General features: G+C 33.0%; 1 protein-coding gene across 1 annotated transcript in view; it reads right to left on the bottom strand.

Annotated features, from left to right (window-relative positions):
- The window catches only part of LOC129798745 (dopamine receptor 1), a 97476-nt gene that overhangs the window by 11159 nt on the left and 67506 nt on the right, over positions 1 to 18811 (bottom strand). Inside the window, exon 4 of the mRNA XM_055842057.1 lies at positions 14844 to 14973. Within this exon, the coding sequence (XP_055698032.1) occupies positions 14844 to 14973 (130 nt within the window). The remainder of the gene's footprint in view (positions 1 to 14843; positions 14974 to 18811) is intronic.

Raw genomic sequence — 18811 nt, 5'->3', positions numbered from 1 at the left:
ATATGGATCAGTAAAGAAATTAAATTCAATCAGTGAAAAATTAAACTTGGTTAGATGGAGGAAATTAAATTTTAGTCAGCAAAAAAGTAAATTTCGTCATAAAACATTAAATTTTGATCAGTAAAAAACTAAATTTGGTTAGGAGAAAATTAAATTTTATTCTGCAAAAGAATTAAACTCAGTTAGAAGGAGAAAGTCAAATTTGGATCAGTAAAAAAATTAAATTCAGCCAGTGAAAAATTAAATTTGGTTAATAGGAGAAAATGAGCTTTTTCTCAGTAAAAAATTAAACTCAATCAGTAAAAATTAAATTTGTTCAAAAAGAATTAAATCTTGAATAGTAAACAATTAAATTTGGTTACAGAGAAAATTAAATTTTGATCTGCGAAAGAATTAAATTCAGTTAGAAGGAGAAAGTCAAATTTGGATTAGTAAAAAATTTAAATTCAGCTAATGAAAAATTAAATTTGGTTAAAAGGAGAAAATTAGATTTTTCTCAATAAAAAAATTAAACTCAATCAGTAAAGAATTAAATTTGTTAAAAAAAAAACATTAAATTTTGATCTGCAAAAGAATTAAATTCAGTTAGAAGGGGAAAATCAAATTTGGTTCAGTAACGAAATTAAATTCAGTCAGCGTAAAATTAAATTTGGTTAGAAGGAGAAAATGGAATTTTGGTTAGTAAAAATTAAACTCAGTCAGTGAAGGATTAAATTTGGTCATGAAGCATTAAATTTTGGTCAGTAAAAAATTAAATTTACTTAGAAGAAAAAATAATTTCGTCAGTAAAGGCTCCGGCACATCTTTTAGATCGGTCAAATTTTATGAAATCAAAATTCACTTCTCTTTCTTTCTTAAAAGACTTGCATAAGTCTATCCCACTCTTTCGGTCTCAAAATTGGACTGAATCAAATTTAATTTGGTGTGATGTTCAAAAGAAGAAAAAGAGTGCGAAAGAGTAGGATAGACATATGCTAAACTTTTAAGAAAGAAAGGGATGTGAATTTTGATTTTATGAATTTGACCGATCTAAAAGGTGTGCCAGAGCCATAACAATTGAAATCATTACAAAAATGGATCTAATTTATGAAAGCCTCTTTATTTTTGCTAAACCAAAGCTTGTACAATAATTTCACTGTTTTTAGGGTTTAAATTTGATTGTTTGCTGATCAAATTTAGTTTTTCATGGCACATTTTTACAATTCACCAAGTTTTGTAACGTTTCCAAAATTTCCCATGACTTTCATGACATTATTGCCATCCTAAAATCCTTGCAGAAAGGTAATATTCTTCCCGTTTACTTTTAGGCAAACTATTTGAAAACTTTTGGGACAAGGACTTTTTGTTTTCCATATCAGCAAGTAAACTTGCATTATTGCTTGTTTGTCTTGCATGTGAAAAAATACCCCCAAGGTGCGGTCTCATGTTGCTCCATGTCATATATTCTGTCTGCAATATAAATTGAAAATGGAGAAAAGTGCTGGGGCAGAGTCAGAGATTGCGAATAGACTTATACTTTTTTTCTTCTGCTCCCAAGGATTTGTGTGGAAAGTTTTATGATTTAATGGATTTTTCTTTGCATATGCTTGAGGCGCTTCTTCGGATCTTCTTCTTTTTTTCTTTCGATTTTTATTCTAAACTTCCTCAATACTTTCTTCTGATGCCTAAAACGCACATTTCATTTGAATTCATCTCTTTAAAGTATTTACATGAATTTGTATTTCTGAGATTGAGGATGGAAATATGAGGAGATGGTAATAAATCAATGTTGGGAATTGGATTATTGTCGTATATGTGAGAATTTCTGCTTTTCTAGTCACCTTTCCTGATGAAAAATTTCAAGTACAGGTGTGTGTGATGTCGTGTGGAAAAATTAAAAAAATCCAGTATTCCTATACCGTGTTGGGAATTCAATTTTTGGTTGTTGGATTTTATCAATTTTTTTTTTTTTTGGTTCAGTGCATCAGGTTGATCCTATCAATACATATGTTTCAACACTCCCTCAAGAGCAAAAAAAAAGTGAGCAAGATGAGATAAAAACTGAAATGATTACTTTTCTGAATTGAAAAATGGGACTTTCCTCGCAAATATTTCCATATATTTGGAATTTTAGTCCGTAATGGCAAAAATTTCAAATGGAAAGCCATCTGGGGAGCTTGAAATGAATGTGAATTTTTGGAGAATTGGAGAGCCACATGTCCAGAGCAGGAGATGGAAATTCTGCCGAGTATTGATGACTTTGCATCCCCATGTGAGCAACCCTCGTGTTTGGTGAGAAAAGGATTTTCCACTTCTTTTTTTTCCTGACCACCAACCAGACGGTCAAATGGCCAGGATACTCTCTCCTTTTTTATATATCTCGTCCAATATAGCATAATGGTACATTTGGGTGCTGTGCACTTGTTTCAATGATTTCCACTCTCGAGTCCCCACTTTTTTTTTGCAGCCACCCTCCCCCCTGAGAGTTTGCGAGGAAAAAATATACACCTGTCCATCCTTCAGAGGTGAATAAATGAGTGTTGTATGTACGCAATGTACGGGTCGCATTTGCAGAGTTTGGGGATCAATTTCGTTGAATTTCGGCCCATCAACACACACTCAGGCGTAGTTTTTCCCATGCTGACAAATTCATACAGATTATTCACATTTTCCTCCAGATTACTCATGCATTTTCCAGCTTGGAAATGCCGGGCTTCACTCGTGAGCTGTTTTTTTTTCACAGAATATTACTCTTATCGAGCTTAAGAGCTTTCGAAAAATATTTCAAAAACATGACCAACAATTTTATTACTTTTCAAAAGAGAATATTAATTTTGCATCCAAAAAACTAATCCTTCTTTACATTTAAATACCAATTTATTTAGCCGTTTGAAAAAAGAATTAAACAACTAAATTTTCCACTAACCTAGCTACTCTAAATGTTAAACAGAAAATAATTTATTTCATGTTGTCAGAATGTGAATTCTTATTAGTTTTTATGAGCGTACAAACTATTTTAGCAGTGCATTTTTCCTAATGATAAGCATCACTTCTTATTCAAGAATGTTTTATATAGAGGGCTTTATCAAATAATAATTTATAAAAACATGTAATTCTTATGAAAATAAAGAGGTTAGATATTTAAGAACTAGAACATACGTTCTAAATTAAAAATTCATAATTATGAAGTCGAGATCTCCTCGGATTTATGTAATTATTAGGTAACGATGAGGTACATTTTTCAGGACAGCAACCTAATTATGAAGTGATCCTGACGACAATTCTTATCATGTTAATAAAACAGTAAAATTCAATAAGACAAGGAAATTTCAGGAAAAGAATCAGGCGGGAGCTTCACTTACTTCTCAATGTACAGTGTCGGCCAAAAGTTTTTTGATCAAATCTATCTTCAAAAAGCTAGGTGTAAAAAGTGATAGATATTAGGTGAGATTCTTAACAATCTCACCTACTATAATCCTAACAAAATTTCATGTCGTCCGATCGACCTCAAACTTGGCCAAAATGTGTTTCAGCACTTCCTGATCACGAATATATATGTGGCTAATTTACGTTCCCGGCCGGACGGCCGGCCGCTCTTTGGAGCTTAATAGCTCCTAAACTAAAAAAGATATCGACTTGCGGTTTTCGGCAAAGGTTATATATCGGGTGAAAATTGCAACTTGGTGCATAGACCCCCCACCCCCCACCCCTCCTTCCGCCATTTTGAAGACCCCCCTTTTTTTGTTTTCTCAATAGCTCCGCCCCTATGGCATCGAGCGGGCTCAAATTTTAGTATATTATAGCTGGGCCTTAGAGCTTTCCATCAATACCAAATTTAAGGTCCCCCGACCCCCCTGACCCGAGCTATAAGGGTCCAAAAAATTTTTCTTAAAATGGCCATAACTCCGGTTCTAATTGTCAGAATTTAAAAAGTGAGGGCTTTTTGGAAAGCTCTCGTAAAATGCCACTCCCCCTTCTAACATCGCAAGTTCATAAAACCACCGCTAGGGGTGCTATTATTAAAAAGAAAATTTTTAAATCTTAAAAGTTAAATAACTCAAAAATTCCATTGTGCATCGTGCTGAAATTTTAGTATGTTGTAGCCGTTAATTATACCTATCAAACAAAAAAAAACTTAAGTCGATCTAAAACCCCTGACCCGAGCTATAAGGGGTCAAAGTTCGAACATTGACCGGCCTCTATCTCCGGTTCTAACTAACATAGCGACCTAAATTTTACATTTTTGGTTTCGCCTCGATGAGCACTTTCAGATGGAAGTTCGAAAAGTCACCACAGGTGGCGCTGTGATAGCGTCAAAATTCATCGAAATTCAAAGTCACTTTTCTCAAAAACGGCATTGTGCAAGTTAATGAAATTTTAGTATGTTGTAGTCCAGTCTAGGACGTTTCCAAAATGGTGCGTATGTGCGCTGTGGTTTCAATAGAACCGGAGATATGAGGGGTCAAAGTTCACGAAATTCAAAAAATCATATCTCCGGTTCTATGTGACCGATTTTGATGAATGAGGGCTTAAACGAAAGATCTCACCAAATGCTACAACTTTCTAGAATATTTGAACTTCGTGGGACCAACACCAGGGGCGCCACAGTCGAAAAACCAATTTCAATATCACATAACCTCAATTATCTCGACTGTCGCTGAACCGATTTTGATGATTTCTTCGACATAATTGTAGAGGACATTTGTCTCTACATTTCGTCCATACATCATTTTCCACTCAGACTACGCTATCACTCCGATTTTGCCGTTTAAGTGTGAAAAATTGATTTTTCCCATAATAACGCTTTGAAATCACTCAGATGCCAATTTGACTGCCTCTACTCCACCAAGACACTTAAAATAGGGTTTTAAATGGAAAGTCCCACAAAAGACAACAATTCTTTAATATAGTTGAAGTTCAACAAATGACTACCTGGGGAACTCTGGATGAAAAAACAAGTTAAGAAACAAAAAACCTCGCTTATCTTGGCTTCTGATTAATCGATGAGATCAAGTTACACAGCAAAATTATAGAGACTCTACAGCAAAATTATAGAGAACATTCTGGTCTACATTTCACCCATATAACACTTTTCTGTCAGTTCATCCAAATCCTTGATATTTTGGTTTAAATACAAAATTTGTATAATTTCATGAATTTGATTCAAGATAACTGAATGGCGTCTCCCAACTTCAGCTCTAAATCGAATTTGCATGCACTCCGAGTTAGCTCACGTTAAGAATCTCACCTACATAAGCCGGTTAGGATTATCTGTCCCTTTTGTTTTTAATTTTTCTTTTTCCAAATAAATTGCCTGTAATACACAGATCTTATTCATGCATTTTACAAAAAGTTCCTTTTATCTCATACTAAAAAAATTTTTTTCCACAAAGAAGTTCATAATAAATAATCGGCCAAAAGTTTCTTGACATTGCACATTTGACATGTGCAACTAACTTTCTTTCAATCCCTTTGTTATTTTCTAAGTTAATATTTTTAATATTATTGTTTTATTTTTTTATTTATTATTTTAAAATTTAGGTCAAGATAGCAAGTTAGAAAAAATTGAAAAAATGAAAATCGAGATACTACCGGAATGAATATGTGTTAACAATTGTTTAATTTTATGGAAAATCACGATAGGCTATCCAAATGGGGGGCGACATTAGCTCTGAAAAATACGACCGGTTTTAGTGTAATTTTTTTCCCTTTTTTCGTACACATTTCACGAGATATCTCCAAAAATACGTAGGTTGCCAATTTAGGGTTTTCGGTTACCTCTTTGTTATTAAATTGGCTTTTATTTTGTATTAGTATTTTTTGCTAATTCATTTCACAATAACAGAAAACAGCTAATAAACTGAAAAGTGTTTTCGGCTCGAAACATATGGGAAGCAGGAAATGTCAGGGCCCTGCATAAAATCGTCAAAATTTATGATAATGAGGCAACAGTACATCTGGAAAATACTATTGGCAGACCCAGAGTTTCGACTCAAAAGGTTGATAACCGTATTGTTATTATTTGTAATAGTGACCTTAGTATATCTGTTCCAAAAATTCAGTATAGGTTGGTTGGTAAAGGAACAAGTTAACCCAAATGTTAAAAAGAAATAAGCACAAATCGAAAGAGATGGCAAAAGCGTCCAGCTTTGCGGAATGCTCAAACTCACGAGATAGAGCTATCAGTGAGATATCGTTTTGCATGTTTTTTGGATGCATATTTTTTGGATTGTTTTTTTGGATTTTTCTAAATTCTTTTGGATGTTTTTTTAATTCATCCTAACAACATTTTATTTCTTCCAAATTGTATTATTAAAAATACTAATCAAATGTATCGCATGAAGGATATGTCACATTGGGAAACCTATGGTAAAATGTGACAAAATGGATATTTTAATTATTGCACGGGTTTCCGGTAGACAAAACGGATTTCTATTTCTAATTAACACCTTTCTTTAGAAAATTTACCACTTACTTAGAGCTACAGAAATTTGCCGAAATCCCGAGAGGCAGATAATTACTGTCGGAAGTTGTGTACACATAATTCCCAAAACATTTTCTTCTCTCAAAATAATAATTTTTTATATCTGGAAAAAAGATATGTATGTTTCTCAAACAATATTCTAAAGGTAGAATTTGCAAAAGGTTAAAAATGTTAGGGGACATATTTCAGTTTAAGATTTTACGCAACATTTTGATCTGTGATGATGATTTCGATCTACAAAGTATAGATTTTTTTTAAATTAAATTGAATTCCATACTTCCATCTAAGTCTTCCTTCGGCATTCCTACAGTCTTGTACATCCTCAACCCCTATATACTTAATACATACACCGCTTCCAAAGTATCTTCTATATAACCAACCATATTATCTTAGATATAACAGTTTCTAGACGTAAAATTGTTCAGAAAATAAATCAATAGAAATTAAATGTCTGAAACAGAAGATTGAAAATTTTAAAATGTTTTACTTTTAAAGTTCCCTCTTTGAATCGGTTTAAAACTTTGAACACTTAAGGAGAATCATAAAGGCTACCCATGAGAAAAATTTTAAGCTTTGGTCTCTTTTATTTTGAAAGGTGATTTAACTTTGAAGTTTTCAGCTTACCATATACTACCTAGGGCCCCTTTCAGGTTTTTGAAAAGATGAAACATGATCCTTATATAGGATAAAAGACAGCTTTTTTAAATTATTTTGTATAAGTTTAAGTAATGTTAATGTGGCCGGGTTTGTCTTAGTGGAGGGGTTCGTGAGATCTCTAGGTTACCAAGTCTTACACCGGTTTTAGATTGGAAGTTCAGCTGAGTCTCTGATAGTCTCAAAATTCTAAGTAACAGACAATTTCAGAGATTTTTTAAAAATGAGGAATATTGCCCTTAATATCCAATACTAATTCGAAATACAAGCTTCAGACTTAAGTTTTATCCAAATTATATGGCTTAACTGCTAAAATTTCTTAATAGGCCAAATTTTTGATAAAATTTTCTATCAAGATAGTATATTTCGGGCAATTATTAATCTATGAGAATTTGAAAAATTGCTGCAATCACTTCTCGTTAGTAAATGAGAGGACCTATTCGCGAATTAGGCTAGGCTAGTAGTCTCAATACAATGTAAAGCCTAAGGGCTAAAATATACTCAGACTGATCTCCTAGAATATTTAGCCTGTAAAATTTGGAGACAAAGGATTAGGTAAAGGAAATTTATGTAAAGGACCTCTAATTGATGATCCTAAGTCTTCAGTTTATGAAAGTTTGGGATAAATCTGGGACTGAGTCTATTTGGGCCATAAGGCTAACCTGGGACCTGAATACCGCCTTATATCGTTCAGTTTAATAGATCTAACCGTTTTTGGACAGATAAAAAATGTATATTACTAATAACTCGAGGGCTCTAGACGTTCTAGACTTATGAATTGAACCTTTTAAGGTTTTAGGGTTTAAATTCTGTAAAAAGATCATTCTCATTTTATTATTTGAGATGTAATACTATTTGTTGTCAAGAGAGAATTAAAGGATACAAAACTGACCAGTAGGGGAATTCTGTAACGCTATGACAATGTCATATGATAAATGTTCGTAGTGAATTTGGGAACAGGATAACACTAAAGACAGTGAGCATCTAATGGTCATTGCATAGGGCTCTATAAAGTTCTTAGTAACTGACTAAGTAAGTGACCTTGCCCCCCTACTGTTCGTAAGCTTTCCTTTTATTCTAATGTTTAAGAATGGTCCTCACCGATTAAACATAGTAGTTCGGATCGGTAAAGACCATCTTTAAGTATTAGAACTAAAGAAAAACATACGGACAGGATGGGGCCCGCCACCCGCATCTAAGGTGATCGATTTCTCATATGACATTGTCATATCGTTACAGAATTCCCCTTCAGGACAGTTTTCTTTGTCCCAAACCACCGTTTCTAGTGCTTGCGCTTGCCCAAAAAAATATCCTTTTCGAAGGTTCTGTTGGTTTTGTTACATTGATACAAGGATGTCTTTGCATAAATCCACAAATGTCCCTTACATGCTTTCTTCAACATGAATAAACATCCAGAGAATGCGAAACCAATCAATAACTGGGAAAGAGAGAGCAAGAGCGTTTCATTTCATTAGATTGCTTGTCAGAGAATTTATGATTTATGGATTTGATATTTTCAGCCTAAGGAAGTGCCTCATAGAGCCTTTCCTTTTAGCAAAATGATGTTCGTATGATGGTAGAATCATCATGATAGACATTCTTCTCTCTGCTCCTTCATAACCACCTTCACCTCAGTCCATATGCAATTGTCCTGATTAACATCTTCCGGATCTTAAAAATTGATATTACTCCTCCAACACAAAATGTGTGAGGTGATAATTCTTTTGCGTGGAATATGGCAGGAATTTTTTTTCCTCTTTTCGATGAAAAATTGCTCATGCGGCTTTGGGTGTTGTTGTATGAATTTTTGACGAAGGGGGGGACACGCAATTTGGGAAATTCGTCATGAAGTGCTATGGAATTTTCTTCACAAAACTTCCATACATGTTGGGTGACATTCATTGAGTAATAAATCAAAATCAAGACGGAAATTAGTGTGTTTAATGGCATTAATTAACATAAACCATGTTGTTATGTATAAATTTTCCTGGCCTATTTTCGCCTCATTCATAGCTCTATAAATTCTGCCAACTGGCCCCAACATTTGACGAGTGATGAACCAATTGACCAACAATATCTCACTTCCGTACCAATGATTAATTGTAAAATGTCAGTGTCATACTTTGACCTCATCTCTCATGTGATTGCAGAGAATTTTCCTCTTTCAGAATTTCCCACATGCAGTATTTTGAGGTAGCCATAAGGCAATTTCTCACACTCCCTCTGACCAGGAAGTGCAAAAGACAACATTTGAGTTTTACAATAATTTTACCATAAATCTTCTCACTGTTCTACCTCCCAACTTCCCCAAGTAAACTTTAAATTTTAAAATCATAACATGAAAAGCAGATTTGCCTAAAAAAAGAAATTTTCTTTCCTCTCAAGCTTATTCTTTAATGCAAGATAATCTCCAAGAAAATATTTCATCAAATTGTGAAAAATTCATTCTTCATTCCTCAAACTTTTCAAAAAAAAAAACATTCTTTGTCTTAAAGTCTTTTCCACGTGTTTCTCATTCATACAAAAAAAAGAAGTGCTTCAGCATAAAATAATGCTCTCGAAAAGTGAGGTGGCAAAATAAGCTGCCTCAAAAATTCCTTGCAAAATGTGTTTTAGGGTGGAAAAATTAAACTTGACTCTTGGTAAAGTTTCCTGGACCCAAGAGGAGGGACAAGAGAGCAGACATGATGGAAGTTTTCTTTTTTTTTCAATTTTAAAATCATCTTGCGGTTGAATTTAGAAATGAATACTGATAAAGTTATGCTCCGGGATTTTCCGAGGGTGCTTCAGGGTACTCCAAGGGTGTGTGTTTTAAATTGAAAAATAAATTCTTGTTAAGAGAAAACTTTGTCCCAATGTTTGTACACTCACACCTTTCGTCGGGGAGCTTAGACCCAAGGGGTGAAAATTCTGTAAGGCGGTGTACATGTCAAAAATTATACAAGAATCGCTTTGTAAATCTTATAACTGAAAATATATATTGAAAAGTTTGGTTGGTTTTACAAAAATTTTCATGATACGAAATTTTTAAAATTTTTGGAAATTACCCTTGTTCAAATGAATATTTAAAACTTCATACTTTTTGGATATTGTAGAGAATTTGAAAAAAAAAATAGAATTAGGAATTCTCGAAATATTGAGTAAGTTAAAATTAATAAGTGTAACTTACAAATAAAAATTATTTTTTTTTAGTTTAATTGTATTACAAACTCTTAAATCATATTCAATTCTCTAAGTGTAGGAACTATCGAAATTATTTTAAAGAAAAATATATTTATTAATTAAAAAACGTTTATTATTTTAACCACTAATCAATGAAAAGGTAGTTTGTAAAAAGAGTCAAACCAGGCAAGGAATCGTCTCATTTTAAATCAAACTCGATTAAATTTCTTATTAGTAACCAAGATCATGATTTAATACTCTTTTGGTTTTAGAATCATTCATGACTTTATTCAATATACGGAGAACGAATCTAAAAATTACGATAACAGGAGTCTTGAAGAGAATCTGACACATTTTGAGGTTAGAATCAGTTTAACCTTTTACATAACCAAGCAGAATTCATATTACTGAACTAATCCATAACTAAATATCATTAAAGGTATCTAAATTTTTATAATTTGTAACAAACTCTTTTAATTTATTATTTTCCTAAATTTGAGAAGTTTTTAGGTTAAAAATCTAACCTTAAATTTTAATTTGAGATTTTTTACGAACTTTAGTTCAACGTTAATTATATTTATGTGCAGAGAAATCGTCAATCAGAGCAATTGACACTCAAATCATCCAATTTTTTTCTCTGTTGAGACAGGAAAAATTCCTGCCTCCACCCAGAATCGAACTGGAAACCTCTCGTTAACTAGACGAGTGCTCTACCAACTGAGCTATTAGAAAACACATGCTTTCCTGTGTCCTCTGAGAAAAAACTGGATAATTTGAGTGTTACTTGTTCTGATTGACGATTTCTCTGCACTTAAATTTTAATATTAAAATTATAGTTTTTGGATAAGAACATTAAAGAATAGCTTGTCAGCATTTAAAATTCAAGTGTGGTGTTCCTAGTCACTTCAAATAGCCAGATAATCAAGATAGGCCTTTAACCGATTTTGGGTAATTGAAGAAGCGGTTATATGGTTAAAAATCGGTTTCGGAATATGAGAATTAATGTAATTTCAATTGGTAACTTCTAACCAATTTGTCGGGGCTTATTTTTTTCATAAAGCTAAACCCCGCGGTTTTTTTATGGAATTTGAAATGCATTTCAAAACAAATTTTAAAAACCTATTTTTTATGAGAACAAAAAATCGAATTATTCTATTAGTAATTCCAAGTGAAGCCGAAGGAAATTTAAGGTTATCTTAAGGAAAAGAGAACTAGAACCGGTTAACTGATCTTTCGGTAGCCGGTTAAACGTGATTGGATTCACTAGATGTTCCCTTACTTAGAAGGGAAGCATATCTTATATCACTTTTATCACACTCATATCACTTATATCACAGTTCGATCATACGCTGTCAGAAACGGGAAGCAAAATAATTAAAATATAAACTATTTACAGTTTGGGATCTACATAGGCCCACGACTCCGATAGGGATAATCGGTTGAAAATAAATGAATGAATGAATCTACGTATCTTGGAGGAATTGCCGTTCAGCTTCAGTGGAAATTTTCGAAGGGAAGCTCCATCCAATGAAATGAAAAATGAATTACTTGAAAATGATTACTTTTAATGAAAAAGTAGTCCATTGTCCATTGTCCATTGTCCATCCTAAAACTTCAGTTGTCTCCTGATGATTGAAGAGTGTTTGGTGCTGTGTCTCCGAAATATTTGTATGAGCACCCTGGAACCCTCCCGCCAAGTTTGTAAGATCCCACAAATAACGAAACCCAGTGATCTTTAACATCACTCGACCACTGAGGAAGACACGGAGCGTGTCGAAAGCTCTGGAGAAGAGTGAGTTTTTTGATCTTTTGGGTTGAAGACTCCACAGTTTGTGTTGCCGCGTCCGGACGGAGCTTCCCTCCGAAAATTTCCACTAAATCTACATAGTCAAGCTGTAAATTTCAAGATCCTTCAAAAAAGTTCAAATATGACCAAACCCGTTGTGAAACAAGCCCTCCATAATCGTTTAACCTTGACGTTGTAAAAAAAAGCTACATTCAAAACGTATTGAAAAACGAATAAGTTAGAAAAAAACCTCCGAAAATAATTTTAACTTAATTAATGGCTTCGGAGCATGGCACCGAAAACCGGAAGTTGGTATATATCTTGCCGTCTGAGCTCCAGGAGTGCGATAATTTGAGGTTAGAATGCCTTATTATAGTCGAAACCGAGCAAAATAATTTTTTGGTTTAATAAATGATTTATTATTCGCAAGGTTTACCAAATTATTTCTTTTGTAAGATTAATATACTTTATTTTTGTATGTATCACAAATTGCATAATTTTAAGGTTAGAATAGGACTAAACATTTCCTAATAATCATTAAGAAAAACTTTCTTGAATACCATATTGTATTTCTTGTCTCTAAAATAACGCATTTTATAGTAAATCTATTATTATTAAACTATAATTGTTAGAGTCTGAGGCTCTGATTTAAAATTTGACGTCATTACAGTCCTAATTAATATCTGTTTTTGTTTATCTTGTAAATTGTTTGTTCATATACTTTTTTTAAAATTACACAGGTCTACAAAATTTACTTTCATAAAAAATCCTTACGAAGTATTAGTTGATTATTATGCTATTTGGTGTGCTGATTTAGAAAATGACTTTAATTTTTTCAATCACATCACAATTCTGAGAATTTATTATTTTTGACTTTTAGCTGTTTTGTTTTAATTTATTAATTATATCTCCGGTTCTTGTGAACGGTATTTAAATATTAGATATCCGTTGGAATGGTGAAGAGTTGCCCTACAACTTTATATTAATACATGAAAATTGTAAAATCACACCTTAAAACCTCAAAAAAATCTTTGGACTGAGGTTTTAAAAAAATCATATATAACAAACTAAACCAAATATTCAGATGCTATCTTTGGGAGAGCATAGAGGGTCCTTGGGGCGAAAATTTTGGATGTTGAAAAAATCACGAGATTACATTATATAGCTTTGTAGGTGAAGTTCAAGCAGTAAAAGAAATTGAAATAGTATGTTACAGGTTTTCTTCTAAACTCTATCACAATTTGATGATTTTAAGAGAACATTATATTTTCCAAACAAATTTAAGCAACCTATTGTTAAAGAATTAATTTTCCGACTCTAAAGAATCGAATCTCAAAAATCCCTAGAACAATTTGCTGTAAGATACAATTTTTGTATTTTCAGAAATGACTAAGATCAATAAATGAGACATTTATAGAATTCACAAGAGGTGTCTCTATTGGTCAAATATACCCCCAAGGACCCTCTTATAATAAATTCTGAGAATTGTGATGTCATTGAAAAAAAAATAAAGTCATTTTCTAAATCAGTTCACCCAATAGTATAATAATCAACTAATACTTGAGAATTTTTTTCATTGTATACCTGTGTTATATTTAGGATAAATTGAATTTTTAGTTTCATCGTGATCAACACAAAAATATTTCAGATAAATAAAATCAAATTTTATGGTTATTTTTAAAGATGCCAATCAAAAACGTAAAGCAGCCCAGTGAAGTATTATTCAGTACATAGAAAAAAAAGTATTTTGCAAGATGGTTTGTAAATGTTTGTGAATTCCTACTGGAAACTTACGAAATGCTCAGATAATTCCTTGACGACCACTGTTTGCCCTTTTACAAACAATTTTGCAAAATATTTTTTTATGTACTGAATAATGACCAGCGCACAATAACTTTTATTTGTAAACATGTTTTCAAAATTTCCTATGAGAATGAGCGAGATGACTAGATCGAGATCTCACTCACTCTCCTTAAATTGTCAAAAACATGTTTATTAAACAAAAGTTATTGTGCGTTGGGCATAATACATCACAGAGCTGAACCATCTCTTAAGTGATCTCCAATTTGTGATGACCATTAAAAAATTAATATGTTTGTACACCACATAGCACAAATATTCCCACCTTGCTCACAAAATGCTGATGTTCTCTGCGTAAAAAATTGGAGGCAAATATGTACATCCCATTTGACGATAAATTCACTTGTCATTCACCTAATAAAAAGATCTTCCAACGAGAATGACTTGGCAAAATCCTTCCACGGATTTTTTCCCCGCAAGTGTTGTAAGTTTGTGGGGAGGTTCTTTTGAGGGAAAAGTTGGGGGGTTGGTTCGACGAGAAATATTCATTGTCAATATAAAAGAAGTGGATTTGAGCGTGTGCTTCTTGAGATGCGAAAATTTGTATAAATCATTTGAATACTTTTTGAGAGAGATCATCAAATCAAATATTAAATTGATGTTAACATTTCTGAGCTTTGTCCTCGAGCTGGATACAAATGAGAGCTTTATCTTTCCCATTGGCAGCAATTGAACCAATTTATTATGACTTTGCCAAAGGATACGCGTGCGAGGAAAGCCCTCAAAGGATGGAAAGTCAGTGTTTGTTGGGAAATGGAATGGGATATCGCCCTCGACCTACAACAATGACGTAGATTATGAGCCGAAGGGTCGAGAGATAGTGACAAAGACTGATCAAATTAATTTTAATCGCTAACTTCCTGGTTTGGCGTCACGACGACGGTAAAAGGGATGTGGGAGGGTGGATGGGTGGCTTACCTGAGAGGATCCTTTATGTGAATGTATCGATCCAGCGAAATGGCACATAGATTTAAAATGGAGGCAGTCGAGCACATCACATCGAAGGCAACCCAAGTGTCACAAAATTGGGCACCAAAAACCCAATAACCTGAATAAGAGAAGGCACAAATATAGATCAGGTGAACAACATTAAGGGGAGAGATGCTGAGTCCTTGGAGATCCCTAGTCTCTGCATATCTCCCCTAAAATACGACAAAAAAAAACATCCGCCCACGACCAATTCATCAACATTGGAGATGAGCGCATAAAAATTTGAGGGTGGTGAGCGATGCATTTAAGGTTTGTGTATTAAATTCATTCACAAGGTGAATCTCTATGTATCGCGAGAATATCCTATTAGGATGAAAAGGTGGGGAAAGTGCGCCTTTTCTATGTCACTCAAGACCATCCACTTTTCCTCGAAAGCGGAGTTTTCAGAGATAAAATCTGAGATTTAGGGGAATGGGAAAAATATGAGGAGAGGTGTTAGCGACTCGGCACTTTGAATAAAGATGATGTTATGTATGGCCAAAAAAAATCCATTTACCTCCAGGAACTCTATTTTAGATATAACATGAGATGCTTTAGTTCACAGATTTACTCTATCCGATTGTAAAATTTTACGAGTTTACTCTTCAAAATTTTGTGAACTGAATACAAAGATATTGCTACTTAAATGGTAAGCCAGGTTGAATTGGTTTGGGATCAAAGATGAGCACGAAAACTGCATATATTTGAATACAATAGCAACAATGCGACACGACATCCTATATAAGGACTGATACCTTTCCTCAAGGTAGATTTTCAGGTAGGGGAAAGTGCTCTCCCTTCGAAGGTTCATGCCTTCGAATAATGTGATTTTTTTTGTTTTTCGAAAGAGATTTACACTAAATTATCACGGAATTATCAACAATTGATGATAAGCCAACTAATATTTAATAGAAGTGTGTAGGGTAAGTGTACCAAATTCCGGCCAGTTTGCAATTTCGGCCACCTTTTTTGTTCCTCGAATTTCCATGAACTTTTAGATTTTACGTACTCTAGAGATTATACAATGCAAAAGAATAACAAAAAATGTAGCTTCGACAAACGAGATGACGTGAAAAAGATATTGGAAGAATTCCCGAAGGGCAAGGAACTATGAGAATGAAGGTGGCCGAAATAGGGCACCAAAGCCATATCTATATTTTTATTCATTTTAAAATGTATTAAGAATGATTTTAGAGTAAATAAAGATGGTAAACTCTTTGCAAGGTTCCAAGCAACACTCTTACAAAAGAAAGAATAAAAAAATCAATTTGTATTTAAAATATTACATTTCAAACTTGAGACTTTGACGCTTGCATGCAAATATGCCGAAATTTGGCACACTTACCCTAAGTCTCTTAGGAAAACTAAAAGAAAATCCACATTATTCGAAAGCATGAACGTTCGAAGGGAGAGTACTTTCCCCTATAACATTATTATTTTTCTTATTTATATATGGGATTGGTCGCTAATGCCCTCCCTAGACACACTTGCGACTTAAGCCGACAGATGGCTTAACGTAATTATAATGAAAATAATAATCTGATTACATTTCGATCAGTTTCCCACTAATCCGTCTCTCTGATTAAGCCGAGAAAAGGCTTAATTAGTAGAAAATTTATAGGAATTTTGTAAAATCTTTATTTTGATCATAATTACGTTAAGCGGAAGGGTAAATTGTGGCGCTCACTGTTCACGGCACATCTGCAAATTATGCCGATTTTTCCGATTTCGCAAGAATTTTATCGACCTTGTGCCGGGCTGCCAAGTAAGTCTAGAAGATTAGTGTTTCCAGTATAGTACATTAAAATTTATCACTGCAATTGTCTGTGGGAAATTTGTGATATTACACGAGTTTAAATTAGGGTGGAGTAAGTACTTTTCGCCACCTTAAGGGTGTCAAACCTTATAATTTTTACACTTTTTGTCGAAATAAAATGAAATTTTGTGTACAATTGCTTTGAATCATTGTCTATCTATTGAACCAGGAGAATTTCCGGGAACTTTTGAGTATCTGGTTGAAAAAGTACATTTCCTGCAACAATGCATGTTTCAGTACTTTTCGCCACCTTGTAAACACTTTTTCGCCATTGATTGTGTAAGCACTTTTTCGCCACTTGTTTTTAATTGAATTTTAAGAAACAGCCGCTTTCGGAAACCTCAAAAACTACACGGAACAGTACTTTTCTTCAAGGGAGAGATATTAGCTTGGAAGTGGTGTACACTGAGATGGAAGTACTGCGGAAGTGGAAGTCTCAAAAATAAAATGATTTTTGCTTTTTTTTATTTAACTACAGTGGGAAAAGTGCTGGTAAACATATAGCGCAGTTAAAACATGTCCTGGAAAACTAAATTTATGTCATTTTTGATCGCAATTATCGTCAATTCCTCATCAAAATTCTCGTAAAAATGTTCAAATATCGTTCAACTAATGCCATCTATTGCAATGGAGGAAACTTAATTGAATGCCTTCCAAAAATTTAAATTTCAAATTATGATTTTCAGTTAGAAAATATTCGAGTGTAATGAGTTTAATAGTAGTCGATTCTTTGAGATGGTTTAGCTACTGAAAACTATCGGGAATGACTAAAACTAAATTACAGGATATTAATGTATCCTACTGCTTTCAGAAAAAACGAAGAATTAAAAAAATAGAAAAAATACAGAGACAGAAAATTAAAAAAATATAAATGATTATTTTTATATAAGATTTACGACTGAAGTTCTGAAATTCTTATTTTTGACACAACGACTAAAGTAGTGTAAATCAGAAATCTGCAATAATTATATATGGTTATTTTGGTTTTGAGTTTTAATTCGACAATATATATTCTTTTGTTATAAACTTTTTTGTACACAAAAATAATATTTTTAACATAAAACGATCTCTATTTTTTAGAATCGTGATAAATTGGATTTTCGCATCTTTTTAGGACATATATATTATGATACATATACAAAATGTCATTTTTTAATTCTTTTAAATTTTTCTAGACGATAATGTTCGAATTAACGTTAAATATACTTTTAAAACATTTTGTTAAAAGCGTTAAAAGTATAATGACATTTAGCAAAACCTGAATCATCCTAAATTAAATATGTTCAATGTCATGAGTACACTGAGAGAAGGTTGAGTGTTACCAAAACACGAAAAGAGTGTTGTCGCAACTCAAATCCAACACTCGAATCAACCAACCCTCATCTGAGGGTTGGAATTACGCTCAAGGTTTCTTGCTACACTCAATAAGGTCATTCCCAAGCCTCATCGAGCGTGATGGTGAGTGAGGCTTGTTCCCACCCTTCGAGTGTACATAGAAGCCTCTCGTCCAAATTTTGTTTCCAATAATTAAATAATAACGCTTTTTTTCGACACTTCAGTTTCCTTTATTTTAATAAATATATTAGGTATATAAAAAGCATACATTCTTAAATTAAATAAGATTATAACAAACATAATTTGAAAATGGGTTTCTTTCAATCACTTAAGTAAAATGATAATTTTTATTGATGGATCATCAAATTTTGCTTCAAATATTTATAAACTACAGTTGAGATGGAATATATCTTCGGACATTTCTAAATTTTTAGTGAAGTTTTAATTTTTAATAAGTTATTTTAGATTTATTCTATATTCCATATTGTTAGTAAACAACAATTGTTGAAAATTTTGACTTTAATTTTATAAAAAATTAATCCCATCTTTTACTTAATTTTATACTGTGAAAATTTAATGATGTTTTGGCATAAATGCAACATTTTTTTGTACGAACTCTATTGTTCAATAATTGAAATATTGAATTTTATATCATAATAAAAGTTAATGGCTTAGCTACCTTACAACAGCATAACGAGAAGCAGCCCTAATTCCAAGCTTGTAAATGAATATATGGTTCTCCTAATAATCAGCAACTCAGCTGGTT

Source organism: Phlebotomus papatasi, chromosome 1 (genome assembly GCF_024763615.1).
Source record: "Phlebotomus papatasi isolate M1 chromosome 1, Ppap_2.1, whole genome shotgun sequence".
Classification (NCBI taxonomy): Eukaryota; Metazoa; Arthropoda; class Insecta; order Diptera; family Psychodidae; genus Phlebotomus; species Phlebotomus papatasi.
The sequence above is the reverse complement of the archived record's forward strand: the minus strand, read 5'-3'. Positions and strand labels throughout refer to the sequence as shown.